General features: G+C 42.6%; 1 protein-coding gene across 5 annotated transcripts in view; it reads left to right on the plus strand.

Annotated features, from left to right (window-relative positions):
- The first annotated feature begins 3,913 nt into the window (after positions 1 to 3,913).
- The window catches only part of tns2a (tensin 2a), a 50,244-nt gene continuing 26,958 nt past the window's right edge, over positions 3,914 to 27,199 (plus strand). For 3 of the 5 annotated variants that reach the window (XM_076740464.1, XM_076740463.1, XM_076740465.1), the window contains exons 1-3: positions 3,931 to 4,170; positions 19,525 to 19,630; positions 20,277 to 20,314. In XM_076740464.1, coding sequence (XP_076596579.1) covers positions 4,042 to 4,170; positions 19,525 to 19,630; positions 20,277 to 20,314 — 273 coding nt within the window. In that variant the 5' untranslated portion in view covers positions 3,931 to 4,041. Of the gene's footprint in view, positions 4,171 to 10,804; positions 10,930 to 19,524; positions 19,631 to 20,276; positions 20,315 to 27,199 lie in introns of those variants that run through there. The other 2 variants (XM_076740467.1, XM_076740466.1) reach the window with 2 other exon arrangements.

A 27,199-nucleotide genomic window follows, 5' to 3' on the forward strand; every position in this document is an offset into this window, starting at 1 on the left:
TGCTTCGTACATCACAATGAACGCAGGGTCTGCTGTTATTGTTCAACCTGAATGTCGTTTGTTTCTCTCTGGGTAACCAGTTTTCATGAGCGACTGATGACAGCAGTGTTTGCTCAAATTGACAATGAGTTTCAGAGATTGGGGCATTTTAAAAAGATCTCGGCTGAGCTGAGTCCTACAGAAGTTTTTAACCTCCTGACAGGTACAGGACTTTGGCGTCATGATGCAGAGAACTACCACAGTACTGTAACCTGCTGTAGAGTTATGGTGTATTTCTTGAACTGTTACTGGAAGCCATGTTTTACTTGGCTTCCTATAATCTCTGAGCCAGGTGATTTATGCAGCAGAGACAAGAGAATGCAGTGCTGGCCACCATTTTCGAGCTGCAGGATTATCCCCATGGTTTGACACACTTGTAGCCGATCTTAACTTTTTATTTCAGTTTCCTCACATATTTTCCATGATGACTAAGCTAGAAGCCTTTCAGAGCGAGACACTCTGTTTCCGGCTTTTGTATTCACTTTGTGCTCTCCGTCAAATCTGACGTCAATCTGAAAGATGAAGATAAATAGTCCTGCCCTTTGCTACAAATGAACAGAAAGTTTGCTGTTCTAATAGATGGAATTAAATGTTTTTGGCCTCTGTTTAACAGCAGTGATTTTTACTCCCAGTGTTTGCCTTTTGTAGCATTTTATTTCACAGCTGGTACGGTTTAGTTTTTCCTTCAAGTATTATGGAGCCTGTTTTTGTTCTTTCCTGTTCGTGAGTCTGTGTTGCCATCTAGGCACTGTGCCACAGAGGGCAACACGAGGTGTGACATTTCTATGCTGTCTCACTTCATTCCTGTCTACCTTTTCATTGTTTCCAGTCATGTCCTGTGCTGAGTCTTTTACTTTTAGTCCCGAAACCATTTAAATCTGATGTCGATCTGATTAATTAGGATTTAGCTTCCACCCAAACAGCTTGGTGTGGATTGAATATGAGTCAAAGGATAATGCCGGCAGTATTTTATAGTTTATTGTCAACAAATCCCATGAAAAGACAAAACCAACAATGGAATAGTCTATACTTTGTGACTTCATCCTGTCTGTGGCACTCAGCCCAAAGCCCACAGGTTCCTTCTGAGAAGGCTCCAAAATATTTGATTTGTTTTCGAAATCGGCTCAGTGATTTCCTAAAACAGCTGGGCAAATAGTGCTTTTGCTTGGGACAGTTTTCAACTGTGGATTAATACGCATTTGTTGCATTAGTTAGCATTTCCAGCAGCAGGACAGAGTATGTGTGATTGACTCAAAATAAACTACAGTGCCAATATTCATCATAATGAAGGAACAGTGTGGCTCACTGTGTGCTCAATATTTATTTATATATGTATTTCTTAACAACAGCGGAGCTGTATGGCACAGAGGAGTAAGATATATCAGGCTTGGGATACACAGACAATACTTGTTAATAAAGTCAGTTAATTGCTGATTTTGGTCTCTTTGTGGGATTTCGTGACAGTATGAAAAAGGACAAATAGCACCTGCCTCTTATTTTCAATGTTAAGTCTTCTTAAAGGTTATTTTTGGCCACTTGGGCACAAACAAACAAACCCAGAAAAACAAAAATCTCATGTGTTACTAGTATATCAAGTGTTTGTATGTGACCTTCCTTTCAATCATGTGGGTGTCATGTCATGCTGGATGAGATGTGAGCCTGACCAGCACACACACCCTTGGCATGGATGTCCTCAGTCTGTGGCCTAACAGCTATGTTATTGTTATGCACATTTAAGACAGAAATTGAACTCATGGCGTAGTTCAAGACTGACCCACAAAAACAGATGGTTGGACACAGCGAAGGGGCCAAAGAGAGGGTGAGAAAGAGTTGTTAAGCAATTTTACCGCACATGCTGGAAGTCAAAAACTTGAGATGTGAAAAGGGATGTTTGGTAAAAAGACTGTTGTGGAAGAAGGCTTGGGTAGCATCATCCCTGACATCATCACCACTGTGTCTATTTCTGTGCTCCTTTGTTTCTTCAACATGTGTATCTTCAGATTACAATCGCTTCTCTTTCCCTCCTTTTCTCCATATTTGGACTTGGTTTATCTTGTCTTTCTCAACTCTTCTCTAAGATGTTATCCTTTCTCTCCCTCCTTTCCTTCCCATCGAAAACTCCATCTACCAGAAATCGTCCATTAATCTTCACTGATCCAGACTGAAACTGATTTATGCCAAGACTCCTAGCAAGTGCCAAGTATTCTGCTGCGGAAGGTAGCCACATCTTTGCCAAAAAAAGACTGCTTTCAGTTCCTTTCAGTACCATATTTTCTAATCGGATTAAACGAGGATCTTTCTCTTGGCTTTGAAATTAGGAGCAGATCATGGCTCAGTCTGCAAATCACCTTCCATCTTTGTCCATATTTTGCATGCAAAAGCAGGATTGAGTTGATTAGAAGGAGTTCATTTCATGGCATGTAAAACCAGGAGGGGGGCTTGTTGTAAACGCTGTCTGCAGCCTGAGCTCATGTCTGAGACATACACAGAGGGGAGGGATTGAAGCAAAGGAGGGGTTGGGGTCAAATGGAAGGGGACCTAAGAGAAACAAGAGTGGAGGAGGGAGGGATGGATGTAGGGTATAGGAAGGGTGGAAAGGAAGGACACCTGGAAGGCCTGTCTGGGGCAAAATGCCTACAACAACAAGTCTGCCTCACCACTAGTTTCTGTCTGAGAAGAGGAAAGAAAGACGAGGGAGAAAGAAAGAAAGAAAGAAAACAAATGAGAAGAAAGGGGGAATGTAGAGAGTAAACACAAAGGGGGGGGGGGGGGGGCTTTTGGAGGCGCATCAAGAATTTGCCTTTTAAGGGGTACAGTCTCACTCTTCCAAGCCTTGTGAGCTCTTGCATAGCAGCCAAAACACTCTGGGGAGAAGAAATAAACAACAGCAAAGAGACCGTGAGGAAAAGAAACATGAGCAATGCTAATATTTTTCGCACTTTAGCAATATTAAAAATGCACAGGGACTCTTTGTGCTTGAATTTTCCTTCACTATCTCAGCAGAACTCATCAAAACAGTAACAGGAATGCATGGGACATTTCTTCATACAGCTTCTCACATCCTTTGTCGTTAGGTATGGATTCTGTGGTGAAAGAGACCTTGTTTCTCAATCACAACAAACAGGCTATTGCACTGAAAACAAGAGAAGGCTCAGTCCAGTCTGAATCACTGGTTTGCCCAGCATCCCAACAGCTGCCGTCACTGTTTGGTTTTCTTGGTTGTTTTCTAGACAATACCAACCATGTGTTGGCCGAGCTAAGGAGAGACTGCCTGTATCTGGGAGCAGGAAACTGCAGAGGAGAACAGATGGGTGGGGGTGAGAACAGAGAGGTAATTGTATATGTAAGAGTGAGGCAACCCTAGTCGAGGGGTAGAAGCAGGAGGAAAGGGAGAAAGAAGAAGGAGGAGAGAGAGTGTTGTTGGGATGGTAGGACTGGGTGGGAAAAAGAAAAGCAACAAAAGGAGAGAAAGTGCTGAAGAACAGAAAGAAGAAATGAAGGAGAGCTTCAGAGGATGGGAAGATGAATCCTTGAGCGATGACATTCGAGTGAAGGGTCACATGTGTGAGTCCTGTGCAGTGTGATCGACTGACGCGAAGAAAAACAAAGTGAAGCAGGGAACCTAAGTTTGGGTGTTTGTTACTGTGTGTGTGAAACAAAGACGAGCAGTGAGGGGGGGTGGAGGCAGAAAAATGGGGTGTCCACATGTGACTACGGCTGAGCTGGAGAGAGAGGTGTTTTTAAAGTGTGTCTAGAAAGAAGGGGGGGCGGTGAGAGCATGCAGAGTGTATCCTTCCCTCTGTCCCCGTAGCAGGGCTGAACAAGAGCCAGGAAAAGGGGAAGGGCCTCCCTCTCCTCTTCTCCAGCTGACAAAAACAGCTGCCCAGGAGCCCGGGCTGGAGCCTGTTTAGAGGACAGCGAGGGAGAGAGGAGGAGGGAGGACAGAAGGAGAGAAGAGAGAGGAGGAGGAACAAGTCCCCGAGTCCAGGACCATCCACCTATATGGGTTGCGTCCTGAGTTCGGACTGGTGTGGGGAGGAAGAGGTCCAACCTGTGCCGGTGGTCAGAAACTCGTCTCTGAAGAGAAGGAGCCTGGAGAGGAGTGAGAGTGGCAGGATGAGGCTGACAAAGGTCAGTGTGCATGCAGTGTTCACATGAGTGTGTGAGGAAATTATAGAGAGACATGTTCACTGTTACTGGGTATTCAAATGTTGATATGCACGCCCATGGCCGTCCAGGAGGGGCGCCAGTGTTTGTTGTCAGGGTATTGTTTCATATCTGTCACAGCTGAGTGAGTTATCCACAACAATGCACAATGAAGATGATGTCAGATCATTAGAAGATCTTTTATGTTATAGGCATGATTTATTCTTTTACACATCAGAGTCTGTTTACAGGTCTTGGGGAAGATATATTGCTAATGTGAAAAGGTGTAAAAAGCCTTTTGTGGCTGTAGAGGGAGCTGTGTGGAGGCTCATAAATTGCCTCACATGATGTCACTTGAGTCAGCATCGGTTAGGGCTGAAGACTGGTCATGCGGCTCAAGGCTACATTAGCCGCTACTAGCATAACAGACCCAAATCTCCAACTGAGCTGATGGTGGTTGAGTTGCATTGTGGGTAATGTAGGTGCCAGGCTTTGACAAGGAGGAAAGTTCTGATGCATCAGTTTTGGACTTTCCATCATGATATTCTAAGAGTGCAATGCTGAATTATTGGAGCATTTTTTTAATCCAATTTCACAAGTTCGGGCATTGGAGTCAATCCAACAGTGTACAACAATCATTTTTGTTACCATGCATTTTGAAAGAACAGCAGGTTTCATTTTAACTTGCTAGTTTATGATCTCCAAGAATACATGTTTGGCCTTTTAGTGGTGCATATATTTTGACTTTCCCAGCCATGCATCTTTAATTTTGTTCTGTTCCCACAAAAGGTGTACTAATGATGCTTCAGTAGCACCTCATTTTGGACAAACACTGTAATCACACATCCCCATTTTAAACAGATGAGTAGGGATATAATATGGCTGAGTACTTGTAATTGTAAGTGTATTGTATTGTATTCATAATATGAGGACACCTTGCATTCTCATGAGACCAACATTAAATAGGAGTCAGTGATGACTTCAGTGGTCACTGGTCTCACAAAAATTTTAATGCTTGAGGGAAATTTTCTTCCCTGCAGCCCTGTTCTAGGGTGAGGTCAAAGGTCAGTATCGGCTAAAGAGCAATAGATCGATATTAGAACCACGTGTGAAAGAAAAGTGCCAACAAATAACAACACCTCCCAGTCTTCTTTAAGGTGACAGTTTGTTTGCCGGTCTGACAGACACGTGCAGGAGATGTTTGAAGAAGAGATCTTTTATATTGGATTTTTACAAGGAGTGTGTGTTGGTGTGTGTGTGGGTGTGTGTTTTGTTTGGCCTTGATTTAAAAGATGATGTGGATGACGATGGCATCTCCAAGCTGAGGTCACATCTGGGCAGATACAATGGCTCTGTTGTGATGGCCTCAGCACTGCTGGGGATTTATCATAGTGTGACAATGTAACAGAGGCAGGCTGGGTGGCTGAAGAGATCTTTAAGTGCTGCAGCCATCAAGAGAACATTGAGAACCTTGACCTCTGCCCAAGAGTTTACATCACATACAGACTTGAGTATTTATGGCATTTTTTATCCAGATGTCTGATTTATCCGTTTTTCTAAATGTGTGCACATGGCGACTCCCATCTGCGCTTGTTTTTGGTTTCCGTGTGTGTGTGTGTGTGTGTGTGTGTGTGTGTGTGTGTGTGTGTGTGTGTGTGTGTGTGTGTGTGTGCATGCTTGGTTGCACCACAGTCCCAGTGGCTCCATATCACATGCTGAGCAGCGTGGGAATGTGGAGCCCTCTGGACGACGTCATCCTGCAGTGACCGACCCCACTACAGGGGTGTGGGAACCAATTCAATCCCACTTATTAGCCTGGAGGAGGAGATGTTATTGCATGTGCTTATTTTTTTTTTCTGTTTTTTTTTTTTTTTTTTTTTTTCATTTTCACAAATCAAATTATTCTTACATAATCGTGGTTGTTTTCCATGGACCTGCACACAGTCATAGGTGTGAGGGGAGGGAACTATTAGTGAGGTCCTGACCACAGTGTGACTTGGCTTTAATTTCTTTATATCCTGTCAAACATTCCTAGTCAGACTTACGCCAAGTACATAATGGGTTCTGGGTGGGGCTGAAACACGTCTTTCAGAAAGTTCCAAATTCTGTTGTGCTTTTGTGTTAAAAAAAAAAAAAAAAAAAAAAGCATGGTTTTTGTGAGTATTAGTGTTATTTTACAAATCTGTAATTTTTCCTTACTCAGTTGTTGGTAGGTATTAGATTATCCAAAGCCTTTCATATTCTCACTCATCATATTTTATCCAAATGTACCTGCTCAAAATGCACCTTACTGCCTCATGGTCCAATGGTTCTTGGATTGCTGCTGATGGAAAGTAGCTGAGCATCAACAAACAACCTTCTAAAAATGGATGCTTAAAACAAACAGTTTCTGATGGAGAAAGACAATAAATTATACGGTTCTCTTTAAAAGATATATAGAGAAAATGGGAATGATGCAGAATTCACATGGGACAAATCAATGTAGGCGAGCCTCGGACAAAAGTAATGGAACTGCCACCTCGAGGTTATATCCTTGTCATAAAATTATTTTTCTGATCCGTTCTATTGTGTGTTATGATCACAAACAGACCACATTGGCACTGGAAGTTAAATGTCTTAAAATTTTGGCAGGCATCATAATAAACATGTATTTAATTACGTGCACAGCCAAGGGTCAAGTCTGAGAGTCATTAATGGAATCACTTGGCAGTTGGATTTTAATATGAAACTCATTCTCTCACAGCCTCTGTTGCCGTGGAATGGCAGGATCTTGTCAGCCATGCCAGCGTGGCTCTAGAGATAATGTCTTTCAGTCTGTCCACTTCTTTAGTCCAGACTCAAATATCGACTATTGGATAGATTTCCATGAAATTCAGGACTGATATCCATGGTGTCCAGAGAATGAATACTATTGGCTTTGGTGATCCTCTGACTTTTCCCCTCGTGCAACCATGAGGTTAATATTTTTGTTTTTTTGGCCCTTCGGGGTGAATTGCAATAACACTGGTGATCTTCTTACGTTAATCAAGCTCCATCATCAAGTCAAAAGTTTCATTTGTCCAGTACTTTGGTTTATGACCAAATACCTACAAAACGAATGTTATTCCCATGGCCTCAGCTGAGCTTTGTGTTTTGTGCTAACTAGCAAATGTCACCTTGCTAAATGGGAGCACGTTAGCATGGTGACATTAGCATTTTGCTCACAGCACTGCTGTGTCTCAGCACAGCCTCACAGAGCTGCTAGCCTTTTTAGTCTTTAAGCTCATACGTTGATCTTTTCTGTAGTACAGCTCTTGTTATGTCTTCTAAGATTGCAAGCTTGCTGGTAGTTGCTTATAATGCCAGTGACCTAGAAATTCAAGTAAGTTCTACTTTCTCATTCTGCTGTTTGGATAAAAAGTTAAATTTGTAATCACACTAGTTCTGATCTTTTGTGTGTGTGTGTGTGTGTGTGTGTGTGTGTGTGTGTGTGTGTGTGTGTTTTGACTCTAGAAATACACAGAGACCTGGCATTGTGACAGTGGTTTTATATGTATTTGTCAAGCGTCCCTGTAATTTCTCATGAGCAACAAAGTTTAGATTGGCCATGACAAATACTGAGGCCTTGAGCCGCAGACATTCACTACAAACACACGCCCAACATAGGAAGGAACACTGACCAGTTAGGGTTAAATATAGCCCCCCCTCCGAATATCCAGATTAGAATAGAATAGAATAGAATAGAATAGAATAGTCAGACAAGTAATTCTCACACTCCTCGACTGGATTCCTGTGGTTTGATGTGCCCCAAACTCTGATTTGAGGAATGCCTGTTGTTGCGTGTAATGGGCACTCAGATGAAAGCTGATCGAGGGGAAAGGGAAAGACATAAACCACTTCCTCCCTCAGAAATCGCCCCTACCAACAAATCCCAGCACCACCCTTAAAAGAAACACCTCACAGCAAAATATGCTCAAAATATGTTCTTTTCTTACACTCAAAAATGTCAAGCTTGACGTTTTTCCAAGTTTTGGAAATATGTCTCGGGGACTGAGCAACATTGGCTGACAGAAAGGATTTTATTGAACTCATCGGCACAATAAATGTGAGCATGTGCTCGTTTGTGTCATCAGCATCACTACGTCTCACACACTCTTCCCTCTGCTTTCTCACTCTTTTTTGCTCCTGCAACAGCTGCACCTTATCAGTCTCTGGCGTAGAGCTGTCTTATACAATCCTTCGTCAAGATATACAGCCCCCTTTTCTAGCCTCCCATTCCTCCTCCTCCTCCTCCCCTCATTTCCTCTTGGCCCGGGGTCCCACTATGTCCACCCCTCTCTCATTTACCTCCAAGTGTGATCCAAGTCCATCCACTTCTTAAAGACTCTAAATCCTCCGTTGTAGACAGACTGGACAAACACACATCCTTGCAAGATTTCAAGCACTTTGCATGATGGTCCCCAACATGCTCACTCAGTATTGGCCGCAGTGCAGAAAAAGCTTGATTCAGGATGAAGGAGTCTGCAAAAGCATCATTTCCTTAAATAAACACCTAAAATCATTCCTCTCTCTTTCTATCAACAACAACTTCACGCCCCTCTTTCCTCATCTCCATCTTTTTTCTAACGTGACCCTCCCCCACTTTACTCACCGACTCAACCCCTCATTCCAATCCCAAGCACCAGCTTCCTGTCTCTCATGGTACTTTGTTAGTCTTGCATATGGCCTCCCTAACCCCTCCTATTACCTTTTTCACCTTACTATTTTGTTCTCTGTCTCTTAATCCATCTCTCCACCTCGACAACACCTTTCTTATTCCCCCATCACCCTTCCATGATCCAAAACAAGAGAGCTGAAAATTCCATAAACAATTAAACTACCCATGAAACCCCCCCAAGTCTATCAGGCCTCCTTTTTTTCTATCATGAGCCGGAAATTCTTGGGTCATGAGCAAAACGAATGGACTGCATTACTGCACATGCTGTTTTTGGTGGGGATCACTGCATTGTCATGACTCACAGTCACGTTCTTCACTGATTGGTTGGGATATGCTGTACGGTCTTCATACCTGCACATCAACACATATGGAAGTGACTAAAAGATTGAGGCAGCAGACAGAAGAAATGCTCTGTGCCTCTGGAGTCTGGGGCTGGGGAATACTATGCGCTAACGATTTAAGACAAGCAATCAAACGGAGTGAACCTAAACCCATTCATGGGTACATACTGAGTATATCCACGACTATAAGCATGTACAGATAGTTTGGCATGGAATGAAATATTTGTATCACCATGTTTGACAGAACAAATGTTTTGCTGTTCAATTATAATGAATCAGTTCTGGTTGCTGTCTGGTTAGTCTTTAAAAATAAAAGAAATGCAACAATGCTCTTCGCATGTTTTCAGTCTAATTTCAAAACGCTAGCTAGAACGGCTGCAGGTGAGAAGTGAGACTCATCAGCTGCATTTCCCTTATTTCACCACCAGGTGTTGCTACTAACACACACAGTCACAGTGGGCTGTTAATGAAGACACATGTCTGTGTGTTGGGCGTGTATTGTGAGAATAGGGGTACTGACCACACAGAGGCCAAGATGAGGTTGAGTTTAAAGAGTGATTCCCAGCCAAGGTCCTTTTACCCCAGGGGCTACTTCTGCACAGGCTGGGAGGAAAGATTGTGTAGTAGGTCAGTTCATGTTTATTTGAAGAGTAGACAATATCTTGTTATGAAAAATATACACACATATTTGTGTTAAGTGGTAAATTAAGTATGAATTCAAATTGGTGACATGCTAATATTAACTATATTGTCACAACTACCAGAAAAAAAGAGACAAAGCCTTCAAAAAATCAGAACAATATCCACTTTTATATGTACTTAATCTATTATATAAGACCAGTTTCAATTCAGTTCAAACGAACACATTTAGAACACGATAGGTGGTGGTGATGAAGAGGTTCTACTGAGAGCACGTCAGACAGACAAAGATGAGAACTACTGATCTAGACTGAAACACGTTGCATCCAGTCTACATCAAATTTGTCCCCATGTATGTGTTATATTGACATAAACACGTCTCTTACACATGTAATGATGGTGGAGTATGGGAGGTAGAGAGGGAGAGGCCCAGAGCCACCTCGCGCACATGGGGCCCATAATTAAAATGCCTCAATATGTGTGAGAGCTGCATAGCTGCATGTTTGTTTACATGTTCAGATTGCAAATGACACACTAAATTCTTCTCTAATGACCACATCTTTTTCACACCCAGTTCCAGCTGCCACACCATATTTTTTGATCTTGTTATGAGAAATGTAGCTACTTCTGTAGTTATTTAATTTGATATTTACATTTTTATTTTAACCTACTTAAGTGACTAAAATAATAAATAGCACTGACACATCATTAATCCATTTAGGAATACTGTAAAGTTGTCATATGTGATCAAATAAATACTAGGAATTCATCACCTCAGTCACACCAGATTTCACTGGAAATATTATAGTGTTTCATTCAGCCAATCCAGATCGAGAATCCTTACGCTCCCCTCCGGAAATCGACCAATCAGGGGGTGAAATTCCAGTAATAGTACTCCACACATGCTTTGAGCTGCGTGTAGCTCCACCCAGCAGCCCCTGCACGGAGGGTGGACCGGAGTAAAGAAAACAAGTTATCTCAGTTGCAGGCCATGTTATTGATGGCCTTCTTGAGAATGAGGGGCAGCTCTTGAACCAGGGGATCATGATTAGCGGGAAAATGAACAAGGTAAGAACACAAAGTCTGTTAGCGGAGTAAGAAAGTTCGGGTCTGGCTGTGCTGGTCTAAGATTACTTAATAGTTACTATTTGCAGTCTGTGTGAGGGATTTGAGGTTTTGGATGGAACTATGATGCTGTTTTCATGCGCGTGTGTTGCTGTGAATTTGGCCGTCTTATGTTAAGACGCCATAACTTCAAAAGTATTTGAAGTTATGTTTTTTTTTGTTTTTTTTTTTTTAGGCTTTTTTTAGGCTTTTTTTTTCTGGAGGTGGCTCCCCTAAGAGAAAAACAATGTGTTCGTCGTTCAGAGGGAGATCTAATATGAACTGAACGTACATGTTCAGCCACATTATGTGATACCAAACACTGTGTGTAAAGGCCGACCACACTGACGCACCTAATAATGTTTTAGCTGGTTTTGTCACTGTGGCAGTGATGAGAAACATGGAGACTTACAGGGACTCGTTCTCTGAGAAGTTGCTCGATGCGTCGCACTTCATTAAACTGACATGAAATGTTCTGAATGGGGTCATATGATGCATTAAGCAGCCCCCCACCATCCGCACTGTTACTGCGTCACCGCCACTCAGTTATTGCTAATGGCGCAATTGTTAAAGAAGCGTTTTTCACGAGCGCTTGTGCGCGTGCAAGGTGTTGACGTTAGATCAGGTGACAGTGGTTTTTTTTTTTTTTTTTTTTTTTTTTTTAAATCAAATGCAATCGTGGGTAGAAAACTTATGTACAAGTTGAAGGTGTTTTAAGAATTTTATTTAATTTTATTTACTTCATGTTTTTACTTTTGTATGAATCAGTAAAATGTGCAGATGTGTTGGGGATGGTGTTTCTTCCTGTGTGTCTCAGTGTTATTCTCAGCCATAAATCTAAACAGGCCAAAGGCAAGGTCAAGAGCCAGAGAGGCGATTTGGATCAGTTGCCACTGACTTTTCTTTATTTTCTTTCTCTTACTCATCAGTCATAAATTAACCATTTTGGAGTGTGATGCACACCTAAAGTTCGTGTTTACTATCTGATGCAATATGAAATGTGCACTTTGGTCAAAAACCAGTGCCTCTTTAAGAAAAGTAGCCTTAAATTACACGAGAGTGATTGCAATTTGTTGCTTCCAGCCTTGTCAGAGTTGTGATGGCAAGTATTGGTTGAGTATATATATGTGTGTGTGTGTGTGTGTGTGTGTGTGTGTGTGTGTGTAATGTGCAGTTTTCCCAAGGACACATCAAGATTACAAGTTGACTAATAGGATGGTGTGAACAAAAATCTGTCATGTGTGACTGATCACACACGTGTTGGTGTAGTTGTCCACACATTATATTGTACGTGTGTCTATGTTTGCATGCCAACATTGATTGATGACTGGGTAACACACGGGCCAATTAGTGTTGTCAGAGTTCCTGTCCTGCTTTACAACATGAGGAAAACTGCTACGGATTAACAACAAGATAACATTATCCGGCGTCTCCAAACTTTCCTCAGCTGATAACAGGGTGGTCATTCGAGGTTTTTCTCCTATGTGAAACACATGTAATGTGGATAAGTGATGGCCAGTCTGCACTTTGATCAGATTGGAAAGGGGGCTTGTAATTAAAACTTGACTTTCTGGGAAAACCTGGGCAGGAAATCTAGATAAGTAATGCTCCTCCTCTTCCTCCCCCAACAACAAACACTGGTGCTTTTGAGCAAGGCACTAAAATCTTTAGGCGCCCCACTGGAGATGGTCAGTAACCAACAGAACAATACTGTTATTTTACTCACTATACAGTAGGTATCCTATATTTGTAATTATTGGGTGTAACTGAGAATTTTCATGGTCCAGAAATGGTCCATGATGGCTGTGTTTACTTGGGACACCCTGCGTTCACTACCATGCCAGGAGGCTGAAACAGAGGCTCGTTCACATTCCCTTGTGCCAGATGCAGTTACACTGACTTCAGATCTACAGTAGCAGCTATTCACTCTCACCTGGAAAATCCTGCCACATTAAAACAGAATGGATGCAAGTGGTTCGCATCTACTCCAGCAGAAGCAGCAACAGGTTTACTTGAAACTGAACTTCTGCCAGTCAGAGGCTGCAGTCGGATCCGATCTGGTTCTAACTAAGGTCCTTAATCATCACACTTTGATGATGTCATCCTCATACTGAGGCCACCGCACAGTACATGGTTACCATTTTGAGGCAAAACAGATGGTGCGTTCTGCCAGTTAAGTATCAACAACTGCAGTAGAGGGTGTTGATGGTGCTGCTGGGGCAGTAAGACCATTCTGTGTGCATGTGTGTGTGTGTATGTTAGCAGCAGGAGTCCTACTGAACGGAAGTGTATCATGTCGGCATGCTGACCTCACCTCGGGAACAAGCAGTCTCTGTTCCCTCCACTGCCTGTCCCGCCCTTTGGACACAAGCGTGCACACTCACATACAAATGAATTGGCACACATTTTATTAACACACATGCTGGCCTTGATCGCCAACAAACGGTTCAGGAACTCAGGCACCGGCCCATGTGAGATACTCTCAATGGAGGGTGGGATGTAATTACACAGGAAGTCACAAACACTCTATTGAATGACTGTGTGTGCTGTATAAAACACAGTGTGATAAGCAGCTGTTACAAAATGAACAGTTTTCACTTGTTGTCCATTTCTGATTAAGCTTTGCTGTGTAGGGCTGAGTAAACAGCACAGTCGAGTGAAAATGGAAGGAAAGGTTTTGTGACTCGTTGGTGCTAGCTTGTTCCTGGCTGGCTAGCATCAGAGTCCTGCATGGGTCGAGTTTTGCAAACCTGCCCACACACACAGAGGTCAGTACTGGAACTGATCCATTGCATGAAATTATGTCCAAATGAGATCTGTTAATGTTAATTCAAGTCCCATGATTGAACACACAAGCTTCACAGTCACTCACTTTAAAGTGCTTTATTTGGGGCATTGGACAAAGGTAGCTTCCACATTTCTCCTTGAGTTCTTGAAAATAGTAAAACCAAAACACAGGATCAGTGCTGTCATAAGAGGAAGGGAGAATCAGAGCTAACCAGCATTAGGTCATAGTTTGAAAGCACAAACACATTTAGTATACTGCAGAAAAAATAGCTTAATTTCATACAGTTATGCCCATGTATGACTTTTGCATAAGCAATTTTGCCTTCATGTGGCTTATAAAGGAGGTCAAGGCTGAGATGTGATTGCTGGAATTACTCGATGGCTCTTCAATAATTTGCAAGATATTCTTGCAGGCATAAAGTCCCATCTTTAACAAGATGTCGTTCTCCGCTGTGGATGCTCATCACATCACCCTGGTCTGCAAGCACCTTCAGGCTTTTCACTTTAGGATGCAACAACATTGTGAGCTTATGCAGCGGATTCTATTCGAATTTGTCCGAATTTTGAGATATTTTTCCCTCTGTGACGACAGTGTCAAACTGTGAGCGGGTGAGGACAACATCTGAGATACACCAACCACACAAAGATCAGATGATTGGTCTGGGTTTTGGATGCCCTCAAGGCCTTTCTACTGTGAATTACTGTACAGTCAAGTATCGATTTTGATGTTTTGTTGTTTTTTTTTTAAACAAATTCATCATGAGTCCAACAGTGTAAGCGGTGCTAAATCAGTGGACTCTTTTAATCGGTTAATTGAGAATTGAATGATCAGAGCAACTGATAAAGAAAACAAATACTAGTTGCAGTCCATGTCTGTGCCAATGATGAAATAAGAAAAGAAGTGAAAATGTTTGCTGTCATGCACTTTGGCTTGGTGGTTATGATGCCAGAGGCAATCAAATTCAAATATTATGAAATTCAATAAGTACAAAGTAGATCAGCGTGATCAAATGATCAGACTGTCCAGAACTGACAGAAAGATTGGCCTGAAAATAATGATTTAAAGATTCAAAGACAGAGTTGCATTGTGACTGACAATCACAGAGTTCTTCTAATGATAAAATCACCATGAAGAGTTTCCCCTGAGGGTGCTTTCCATGTGTGCCCTCACTGACCATCTGCAGCTGAAGCTGAGGTCACAGTGTCCAGTGCTGTAGTCAGTAATGTACCACTCCCACACAATGCCCATCATTGTCTAAATATCAAGACTATTTTTAGAAAGAATCAAGAGGAAAGAAGCAAGAAAGTTTCCAAGGATCTGTGTGTGTGTGTGCACGAATGGCTCTCTGTTTCTGTGTATTTGTTTTTACGTTTGTATGCATACATCTCTGCCTGTGTGTGCATCTCTTGTATATGTGTCCAACCCCTCCCTTGTTCAATCCAGCTACTGTTCTGTGACGGCTGGCAGACGTGCAGCGAGGAAGGGGAGGGTGTTCTGGTTAGAAAGAATCTCTTTGACTCCAGAAACCTCTGCTTCCCTTTTCTGCCAGAAAGCTAAAAATATTAGAAAAAGGACTTTCTTGTACGTAGCAGATGTTGTAGGGGAGGTGGGCTCTGCCCTGACACACGGGGGGACATGGGGACTGGAAGAGGAAAGGGGAACGCTGTCTGTTTCCACTGACTGTCTGCAGGGATACGAGTCTGCTCGTGAGTGAGTGTTTGTGTGTGGAGTTTTTCTTCCTGAGGTCCCAGGTAGCTTTTTATAACTTGTGGGACTTCTGTGAAAAGGCAGGTCGCAGCTGGTGGAGGCTTCGTAGCTCCAGTGGTCACATGTGCTGTATGCGTGTGAAGTTTGTTTTGTCCATCAGTTTGTCAGTGATGACAGGTGCGTCCACTTTGGTTAACCTGTGTAGAAATGTGCATCTATGCTATGACTGAAGACATTTTTTCTTACTTTTAAGAGCTCTTTCTCTTCTGTTTTTCAGCTCTCTCCTCTCATCTAACCAGCACCAGTTTCTTTATTAGCTCAGCGCACTGAATACCGACTAACACATGTTTTACCGGAGGAAGATGTTTTTTATCCATTGCCGCGGTGACAGTAATTACTATCCTGGGGACCGGGCTCAGCATCACAGGTTGTTTTTAGTGCTTATGCACTCAGACTCCACCAGTTGTTTTCTCCTTCCTCTGTCGTAATCCTCCTCGAAGTTGTAAACCTCCTTCACTGTGGTTTCCTTTGCTGGACTCCCAAGTAGAGCAGAGTGTTTCGATAGATTTTGTAGTTTGCAGAGTTTGTTTTTCTTAAAGCTGATTATACATTAGTTTCCTCATGATACAGGTCCAGTGCATTGGACCCTCTGGGCTGCTGAGCACAGAATTGTTCCTTAGGGGACTTTCTGTTTTGTTTTGTTACCATAATAGCATCTATTAATGTTAATTAACTCTGTTTTAACTCATTTGAATGTTAAAATGTCACTAAGGGTTCCAAAACCCTTTTTTCCATCTGGCTAAGCAGAAGTTCACATGTTTCCATATGTTAGGCCTGTTGCTCTTTACAACAGCACAGGCTAGTTGAAATGATGTTGAAATGATTGAAAAGAACATCAAACTTAATGCATGTGCTCTCATGTCATTGGGTGAACAATTGCTAGACATGACTTTCACACAATATGTAACATAGTTGGCTGAGAAAAGGCTTTTGTATTGTGATTTTGTGTAACGTCAAAGTGGCTAGCTGAGCTGGCCTTCTTTTGTTTTTATGACCGTGCCAACACTTCGAGCTGATATTCACCGTGTGTCATTGTCTGTGTCCTAAAAACAGGTAATCACCGCTTACTGTTTGTTGTAGGTGTCACTGCTTGAAACTACAAACATGGCTCAAAAATGGTGTCAGCTCTGGTTTCAATAAAATATTGTGAGTTGAGCAATAATAGCAAACCTGCCAGTCTAATCAACACTCAACAAATACAGATTAAGTAATTACAGTTGACTCTCATTCCGAGTCCAGTTGGCAACTGTTCTGGAGATGTTGACTCTATCACATGATCAGCAGGTGGAGTTTGTCCAGCTGTCAGGGAATTTTGTTCCATTCTGAGCACTTCACATTTTGACTCAGAAGTTTGTTCAACAAAAGTGAGATTTCGTACAATGCTGTCTCCAAGGTAAAGCAGATAGATCATGAGATGCAGGTACTGTACTGTACTGTGATGCAGATAGCTGTATTTGTTTATACAGCATACCTTCTTGGTTCACGGTAGATGAGCTCAAACCTGCAACTTGGAAAAATCAGTCATCACTTTAATGGCTTGGTGAACGTAACACGATGCATTTGACACAGAAAAGCAATTGTTCATACAATACAATTTTATGATGTTATGTCTTTATTGGATAGCCAAGAAGAGAAGTGAGAGGAAGTGAGGGGAGAAAGAAATACAGGGATGTCATGCAACAGAAGTTGCATGACAGCTTGATGCAAACCTTTGCGGTTTATGGTCAACGCCAGAGCTCTGCAGCAGTTGCTAGCAGTTGCGTGAAATATAAAATGGTTTCATCTACATCACCGAAGGCTTAACTGCGCCATCCAATCCCTTCACATGAGAATATCATGTTATATTCATGTCAGCCCATATGAGACCTCATACAGCACTCAGAAGCAGCCATGTTTCCTTCTCTGACCACCATTGTCTGTGGTTGGACTATATAGTGGTCTCGATTGTGTCTGAAACAGGAGGAATGCTGCCAACCTCTCCTCCATGTGTTTATCTCTCTGCCCACAGCACCACTGAGGTTTAGCTGACAGTCACTGGTTGCTTTTTTAAACTCACCCAGGGCACTGTGTGTATACTCTTGTGCTTATACACACACGCATACTTCACAAGGTTATTACGCAAGTGAGAAGACTGTAGACTGAATGCACAAATCCAGTTACGTACGCAAGAAGTCGTTTATAAGACTAAGTTTGGTGTTACTTTGTGACTGTGTGTATCAAAGTCTATATCTAACATGCTTGGTCAGTTGGATTAATGTCAAGGCGGAGCTAATGAGCAATGAATACACGAGGTAGTGAAATTGGTCATGAGGCAAAGGAGCATTTGTTATGTTTAGGCTTCAGGAAAGGGTGGACTTGAAGTAAAGAACTGGAGCCAAATCAGGGATTCATGAAAACAGAATCAAGACAAATGAAGTCTGTGTGGATTTTGGTTTGTTACTGTCAGAAAAGTTTCAACAAGAATGGGCCAAATCATACTGAGTCAAGAAGATGTGAATGAACATCACAGCATAAGGAATATACGGTTTCCAAAAGTAATGACTGCACAGTTTTAGAGAGAGAGAGAGTCAATCCCCCCACCACACCATATTACATAAGAGATATCAGCCCACCACCAGCCTCTGAGCCACCCACCCAGCCCACCTCCACCATCCATGGTGCTGTGGTCAGAGTACACTTGTACTGGAGCAGGCCAGCAGCCGCTGAACACTGCTGGCAGAGGGTGATGCCAGGCAGGCAGCTGTCCAAACACTGTCCAGTTGCTAGAACAGAGTCAGAGCAGCAGTATAATGGAAAAAGTGTGCAAACAGCCCCATTTCTTTGTTACCAAGGAGGAAAGCACACAGAGGAAACAAAAAACCCTTTATGTGTATGTATCAGTTTAATTATCCAAAGCTATGGAAACGTGGACACTGAGCAGCCTAAGCTGCATCATTTCTTACATACAGTAAAGCTGTTTTCTCATGGTGATGACGCAGATAATGTTTGTGTGTGTGTGTGTGTGTGTGTGTGTGTGTGTGTGTTTGCTGAACAGAGAAACACTTTCTACCCCAAATGCTTTTGACCATACCTGCCAGTTTACCGAGTGTGTGCTGCCTCTTAGCATGACATTGCACAAACCGTTTGTTCACATAAACCCCCCCCCAACTCCCCACCCCCCCATTTCCTCCCCCCATCTCGTATCCATGCATGAAAACATGCTTAGCAATCCTCATACTTAGCCCGCGGTTGTTAGTGTTCTCATGTTCAAAGCCTCCACACAGAGTCACATCAGGCCCAGTCATCTGCAGATCTGATCCCATGTTGGGAAACAAAGACGCACTGAGCAGGGATGACTGCCACACACACACACACACACGCACACACACACACACAGAGATACAAACGCATAGATGTACATGCACCAACACACATGCAAACATACATTTGCTTTTCCCTTCCCTCACTCTCTCTTTAAGAATTAGACCAACACGTTTCCTCTTTTTTCTCTTTCCAAAACTGTCACACACATACACACACACACACACGCACACACTTAGGATTATAGTGGTGTTTGGGCAGGAACCGCAATGATTATTACTGGAAGACAGTTACACAACCAGAACAGAATTTCATGCGGTAGAGGGAGTAGAGAATGGATGTAAACATACATTCACACCCTCACCCACTCTCTGGTCTGTCAAACACACAGGTTAAGTTAAAGCTGACAGTTCTGAGCCTTCTTTGTTACAGACCACTAACTCACAAGCCATTACTTTGTTTTCTTCTTTCTTTTTGTGAAAAGAGTTGGGAAAGTCCGGGTTCTTGCTTATTTTCATCCTGTCAGATGGAAGTGTGTTGGGAACAACAGACAACATTTAATATCTGCCAAATCAAACTCTTGGATGAAGGTCAAACAAGGATTCTTGCATTGTCTCTGAGACTAGGCAGCTCCACAGATCTGTATCGGGTTTCTGACTGAGCGTCAATCTCGTTTTCCCTTGTGTGTGTCTGTGTGTGTGCAGGGGGGGAAGGGAGAGCCCCACGTCTTCAAGGAAAAGACCTTCAAGAAGAAGCGGCAGTGCAGCGTTTGTCGTCAGAATGTTGACAACGTAGGCTCCTTCTGCAGAGGTAAATGTTGCAAGCCCGATCATGCGTTGTCACCGGTGTTACAGTTTGATCACTCACGACTAAGTGGATCTGAAGGACCAAGCCGGATGTGAAAAGCAACGTCATGACAGGCTAGAATGGCAGCAGGATGTAGGACGTGTCACATATGAATGAATCAAGGGCAGCACACACCATTCCTGTCACGTAGGGTAGCGTCATTTGACCCCTGTGGAACACACTGGATGTGCCATTCTGACAAAAGAAGGTACACAAGCTAAATCTGATGAACAAATGTGACAATAGCTGCTTTTGCATCGATGCAAATAGGACAGTTGCATATCCTGATGCGTTGTCACCATAAGCTTGCATCATTGACACTATCATTATCTCAGTGTTTGTTTCTATTTACAGTGAAAGCCATAGATTCATTCTATAGTAAAACAGCAGGATGATGTCAAGACTTATGTGTAATAAAATCCAATGGAGATTACAGTTGCACAGACAAAGAGAAAGCACATGGATCACATTCCTTCATATGTAGACTAAACTACTAATTTTGGAGTGTTAATATAAATAACTCAACAGTGCAGAAGTGACATTACTCATTTTGTCTCCCTGTTTTCTTTCCTTCCTCCTTCCTTGCTCCCATTCTTCTTCTTCTTCTCAGTATGCAAGACAGCTACCCACAGGAAGTGCGAGGCTAAGGTAAGAATAAATATATTATGATGTACATGAAGCATTTAACTCATTCATCACTGAAGTTGGAGCCATGAAGAGACTTAAATGTTCCTCAAATTGATACATGAAACAAAGTCCATATTTCCATCATGTTTTCTACATGGTTCTCCATCTTTTCAGGTGTCACTCTTATAATTATGCCATCTCTTTTCACCCTTTCCTTCTGCAGTGATTTAATGGCACTAAACTGGAGATTTTTCACCGCCAACTCTTCATTTCGTTGTGCTCAACTCCTAATTTTGCATAAAAAATAGAGGATAAAATTCACATTAATTTGCATTTTCATTGTTATGTTCGGAAGAACTGGATACATATGAGAAAAATAAAACAGCAGTGAATACTCAATCTTCTTGTTCGAAGAAAAAGTATAATCTATAAATATAGATTATATAAATAAGCATAGTTATGGACATAGCTGTCATGGAAACATTATCTGTGGTCATAGACTGTATAAAGTATACATGTCATGTAATTAATACAACTTAATTTTAAGTAAATCAATCGGTATTGATCACTGTGTTAACATAAACTGTTTGTTGCCGACAGTGTGAACATAACCTGATCTGCAGCAGTTAACTCGTTCAAGGTTAAGCCCAGATTCTGACCCACTGATCTTGCTTCATGGGACTGTCCCCTGGGAGTTAGCCATCCTCCTTCATAAATGTTGATGTGACTGCAGTGGACTTGCATGTCTGAGTCAGTTAGCAGATTATTACGCCAGTGAGGTGCGAAAAGACACATGACAGTGGCTCTATGAGGACAGAAGTCGGCAGATCTCTGCTAATATGAAGGCAGCCCAGTTGCATTCCTCAGAAAGAACTGCAAGCCTTGCTCAAACCCCACTCTGCTGCCTCTGTGAAAGGCTCATTGATGGAGGGATGGTATGATGAATAGACAGAGGGATGCAGAGGGGGAGAATGCCAGCCATGGCCAGAGTGATGAAGAGGGGGTCGAGGCTGAGGCAGGGAGCCTTGGCAGGCAGCAAGAGCGAAAGAGCAAAAGCCAAGGGCAAAAGCATGTGGCAAAGACAAGCCTCATTCCTCAAGCATGGCTCCATCTCCTTGTCTTTTATCTGAGGAGAGGAGAGCCCTGAGGATGAGTTCAGACATGAAAGGATGGCTTTGAAACAACACACGCAATAAAACGTAAAATCAGGACAACTTGTGATATGGGATGTCTATTTTGTTGCTGTGCCTCTGGCCATGTTATTAAGCATGTAAACATTACAGTGTTTTTCATATAAAGGAAGAGAGATATTCTAGTTTTTTGTAACCTTTAACTTTCAATCTACTGTCGTCTGTATGTTTTTTTATGATAGAGTAACATGTTGGAGAATATGCTCGTTCACGTTCTTGCAAAAAGTTGCACAAGAGGATCCATACAACTCTCATGTCTGTAGGCTAAATATGAAGCTACAGCCAGTTAATGTAGCTCAGCATTAAGACTGGAAGCGGGAGATAACAGCTACATTAGCCTGGCTCTGTTTTTATGCTTAAGTTTGTAAAGCAGTTAAATAAAGACAGTATAACTTAGTATGCTTGTTACCTTTTGACAGGGCCAGGCTAGACAAGCTGCTGTAAGCTAACCGGCTGCTGGGTGAGACATGAGAATAGTGTCAGTCTTCTCTTCTAACTCTTGGCAAAAAAACATATTCTCCAAAAAGTGAAACTATTTGTTTAAGATACAAAAGGGGCTGAAGACAAAATGTAGATACTAACTAGTTTGGATACTTGCATTCCCTAATTCGCAGTAGATATTTTAAATTGCACCAGTAATATTGAAGTGCTGGACAAACTTGGTTCACTGTTCAGATTGATTACAGAAAGAAGCAGGATGTTGTCTGATAGCCTTACTGTAGCTGTCTAATGTGTGCTAATGTGTTGACTAGTTGTTAGACAGAGATATCCATCGCTGCTTTCCCAGGAAGGGAGAGGTCAGATAAGGCAGGGCATGGGGGTCTGGCTGCTGTGTCCATCTCAGCTGTTATCTAAGCTTGTATGCAGAGGGAAATCTGAGGCAGGATGAAGCCGGGATAGCATCCATCTGTAATACAGTGAATTCTAAAGCACGTACTTGTTTTGTAAGGATAGAGACACAGCCCCCTTACAGATCTAAATAACAGATCCTGGCTCTCTGCCTGCCGAGCTGATTGGCTTTAGCCTTCCTTCTGTCGAGAGGGGCCTGGTTTGTGCTAAACAGCTGTCCTTACCTGTGCTCATGGTGTTTCCTCACTCGCACTTCATCCACATTTGGCAGTTATTGCCTATAAACATGTGTATAAATCAACTACCTCTGCCCTCCTCCATGAGCAGATTTAGTGTATTTGTGTGTATTTACGTGCACTCACACATCTGGAGGTCTGTTAGTCATCTGTAAACCATCCCGTTCTCACCAGGCTTCTATTTACATCTCCACCCGGCTGGTGTTGCCGTAAAAGCTCGGTGACAAATCATCTCACTACTGCGTAGGCCAGTATCCTATCAGTGTGTCAGCCCCAGTTCTCTGGAAAAACCCTCATATAATTCTTACTGACTGGTACTTATAGGTAGTCCATGTAGAGTTCATGTTTTTTTCTTTTGGTTGTCTCTGTTCCCTACTCTTTGCCCACAAGGTCAATAGCCTCTGGCTGACCCATCTATTGAAAACACACACAGACTGTAACACACACACACACACACACACACACACACAGAAGGCCATAAGCAGCTTTATTTCAGCATGTTCTTCTCTCAGAGAACAGTTCCTACTTATCTTTGATCCCAAGTGGAACATTTAGTCCACAGGGAATTGGGGAACGAGAGAATGACTCTGGCTGTGGGGCAAAGAGATGGAGGGAAGCTTGGGGAAATACACAGGCATAGGGGGGTTGTAGAGGAACAGTTGGAGGAGGAAGGATTAAAATTAGTGAAATGCAGCCCGTGACAAGTTGACTGGCCTGTCTGTCTAATTAAGCAAGAGGAGGCATTTCCGCTGGCCGGGGAAAAAAAACTCCAAGACTGTTTGACTGACTGCTCAGCTCACAGAGTGACACAGCCCCAACTAATCTGAAATCACACAGGCTGCTTCGCTGAATGACTGATGTACTGTACAGAGAAACAAGGCTGATAAGAAACACTTGGACTCTTACTGGCTGTCGGAAATGTTAGCTGTCTGAAATTAACGTCACCTAGATCAGGGTTTCTTTAAGTTTGGAGCTCCGTCTGCACCACGACCCGGCCCACAACTCAGCGATCATTAACTGAGAGCTGCAGGCCACACAACCATCCTGGATAGATTAATGAATTCAGAAAATTCAATCCTGACAATGAAACCGCTTTTGCAAACCCCTGGCAACATCTGTAATTCATAGTTCACAGCGCACTGGCCGGACTACACAAAGTAACTCCAGAGTTGTCAAAGTGTCACAAAGCTTGTCTGTTAGACACAAGAGGCATCACTCACACCAGTGATTTATTTTCATTGGCCAACTGTTGCATTGAATCTCAAGCTGGCTACTTTTGTTTGCTTCCTGGGATCCTGAAGAGTTTTTGTGTTGGGATAAGGACTCACTCTCATTGGTAGTTGAACTGTGGGTTTTGTGTTGAGCACTGACTGCCTCCTTGGTGCAGGTCTGAGAGCATTTTCTAGTTCAGTATCTAGTTATCATTTTGGATTTTCCAGTATTCTTAGGAGTCTGTTTACACTAATATAGACTCATAAAAATAACATTCATTTTGTGAGACATTGAAAGTACTGATGATCGTGGTTGTAATGTAGCTTCTTTCCCTATCGTTGGCATTGTTGTAAGCCAGAGAATTTGCTATTAGCTCCTGAATCGCAGATACAAAATGTGTCTCCTTTTCTCTAATACCCAATAACTAGAGTAAATATGGTTGTAAGAAAATGTGTGAGTCAGAAACAAATATGGACTGTCTGAGCCTTGTATTCCTCGGTGATGTGGCTTTATTCATTGATTCAATATTATTTTTGTTATCACTGATCCTGGACCTCTGACCTTGAATAAAAAATCAGGTGCAGACCTTTCAGTGAAAAGTCTTTAATGACCTGGAAATTTAAAAAACTGAAAACTGATTTCACCAGACTATTAGTGAGACTCTTCACTTTAGTGAGTGACCGATGTGTAGACTAACAAACTTTAATATTGTCCTCTTCATAGGGCTGACTGGTAAGCCATCCTACAGATGGTGTATGTTGGCAGTGCACAGCTGTGTATCACAGTGATTACAATCCCTGCTTCCCCTCTGTAAATCAGGATTCATCCTTGTCTCGTGTCCTTATCCACTGAACACTAACCTGTGAACTGTGTGCACTGCCTGCTCCTCTTCACAAAAAGAGGATGTCAGTACAGATAGACAGAGCGGAAGTGTGGGAGGATGCAGGGATGAGAGGAAGAGCAACATAACCCTCCTGATGTTTCTCCAACATCAAAGCCTTTCATCAGGACAGTTGTGCTTAGAGTCCTGCTCCCCAGCCCTCTCTATTTTTATAGAAAAAGCATTCACAGCAGAGGAAACAGTCTGTAGACTATTATCTCTTTCTGTGATGCTGCTTGAACCATGTTCTTTCGTTCCTGGAGCCATTTTCCTAAAGGCTACCATACTTGGATTTTTTATTCTGGCTAACAGAAACACAACAGAGGAAGCGATGAGGAGATGGAACGATGGAGTAATGGCTGAAAAAGTGCACCATATTCCATGTTTTCCCAACATGCAGCTCAACATCACAGCTGACCCAACATCCCCCTCACCCTGCAGACTTCCCGTCACTTCCTGTAGGAATATGTCACTCATTGCTGTGAAAACATGTCAGACACAGCTTAGTTTTTAAGTGTTCTGCAGTGCCGAAGCTTTAAGCCTGAAAACATGGCAAAAAGTTTAGGTATCACAGTATTAATTCAGTTTGCTGTGAGCAACCTGCTGAATGATAACAGAAGGTGGTAGAAACCATCAAAGAAGTGTAGTTTGGGGGGGATTGGATTGACATCAATAGTGAGTAATCTCTGGTTAGAGTTTTATGGCCTTGATCCCAGGCCTATGGTTTTCCCTCCTGCAGGCCTGCACTTCACCAAATACTCCTGTATTCAGTGTGAGTCATTCAGGATAACATGATCCGAATGTATCGTTTCAACATTACAGGGACTATGGCTGTCTCTACCGACTACAGGAGTCGCCACTTTATCACAGACAGCTCTGGTAATTGCCGAGATAGGCTGGCATGTTTTGCGTTCAAGCTGTGTGTGTGTGGGGGGGTGTGTGTGTGTGCGGTGAGCATGGTCTGAGCAAGGGAATGAATAAGTGAGTGAGCGATGTTGATGAGAGTTAAAACCATAAGCATGACAGCTAAGTTAGCCAAGTTGGGACTTCGCCAGTCCTCTACAGCATGTGTGTGTGCGCCAGCAGGGGGATAAGCCTCGCTAATTGGCCGTGGGTTTGACCTATCTTGAATCTAACAGGAAGAGACCATTTGGATATCTGTGTTAGCTGGGATCTTAAATATTGATACTCATACTGGTGCAGTACATGATTCACAGATTTTTAGTGATACCACTGTTATAGTGTTGTATTTGCTTTTAGTAGTTTGTTAACTTTTTAGCTAAAAGTCTGTTGATGTAAATCTGGAGTTGGAAGAAATGGGTCAAAATCCTGGAAGGAAAAAACACTGATATCACGAAGTCTGTGTCCACAGATCTGCACATTAGTTCCCAATCTACTGATATTACTCAGTGTAACAAAAACTTTCCTGTAGGGGTCCACCAGATGTGTGCCTGTTACCAATGGGGTATTCCTGTCTTTGTGTCTTCTTGTCTTGTGTCCCATCTGTCTAAATTCCTCTCCTCAGGCCTCAATGAGATGATAAACAGAAGAAAAAAATTACAGGAAGACAAAACCGTCTTTCACCACAGAGTCATCTTGTTTATGTGCTGTGGTTTACTGCAAAGGGTGATGGCCCCTAAAGCAACTGTTGACAATGCACATTGTCTGTGAATGCGTTTCTGAGCATATGGTAAATGCCGTTTAGGATGAAGGGCACTGCAAATATAGAAAGAGGAGAGGACGTTGTGCTTAGGGGAATTGTAGCTGAGTCTGCCTCAACAGGATGTATGACAGAGGCAGTTGAGGGAAGATCAACCGCAGAGGGCAGACAGGGAGGGAAGGACTGAAGATCTGTAATAATGCCCCGTGTTGGTTGGTTCTCAGGAGATTTTTCCATTGTTGATCTCTCCCAATCTCATCCCAACCCATGTCTTCCTGCTTTGTTTATTTACCCACGTTTATTTTTGTCTGGCTTCGAGCCTTCAGCTGTTTGGCTTGGGAGGAGGGTGAAGATGGGTGCATGAGAACACCGCTGTGGTAAGTTGTGTGTATTTGCTTCTACGTGTATCTAGAAACCCTGTATACAAGCAACATGCAGGCATTCTTGTTTGTGCCCTCCATCTGCATGACTTCATGAGTATATCTGTGCATGAGTGCGTAGTTAGTGTAGTCAAAACTGTTGACCTCCAGCTCCATAACAGGGAATTGCATCCCACTCGGTCATTAAAGCTCCACCGCAGGGACCCATGTGACCTGTGATATCTTCGGCCTCCCTCTCAGCTGCTTGGAACGAAAATGAAACAGCTAGAGACAGAGACCCCTTTATTTCCTTTTGGGGTCAAAAGAAAGTGTGGGAACAAGAGACAAATAGTGAGAGAAGGGAAACGTGCTGAACAGTGAGAAAAATAAAAAGAAAGATGAAACAAAGATAGACGCTTTGTTTAGCTGGTGTCACATAAAGGAAAGCACTAAAAGTGTGATATGGGACTCCTGTGTCCAGAGGATACAAGCGCTTTCACCCATAGGTGTTGTTTTTGCT

The sequence above is a fragment of the Chaetodon auriga genome, chromosome 10 (genome assembly GCF_051107435.1).
Source record: "Chaetodon auriga isolate fChaAug3 chromosome 10, fChaAug3.hap1, whole genome shotgun sequence".
Classification (NCBI taxonomy): Eukaryota; Metazoa; Chordata; class Actinopteri; order Chaetodontiformes; family Chaetodontidae; genus Chaetodon; species Chaetodon auriga.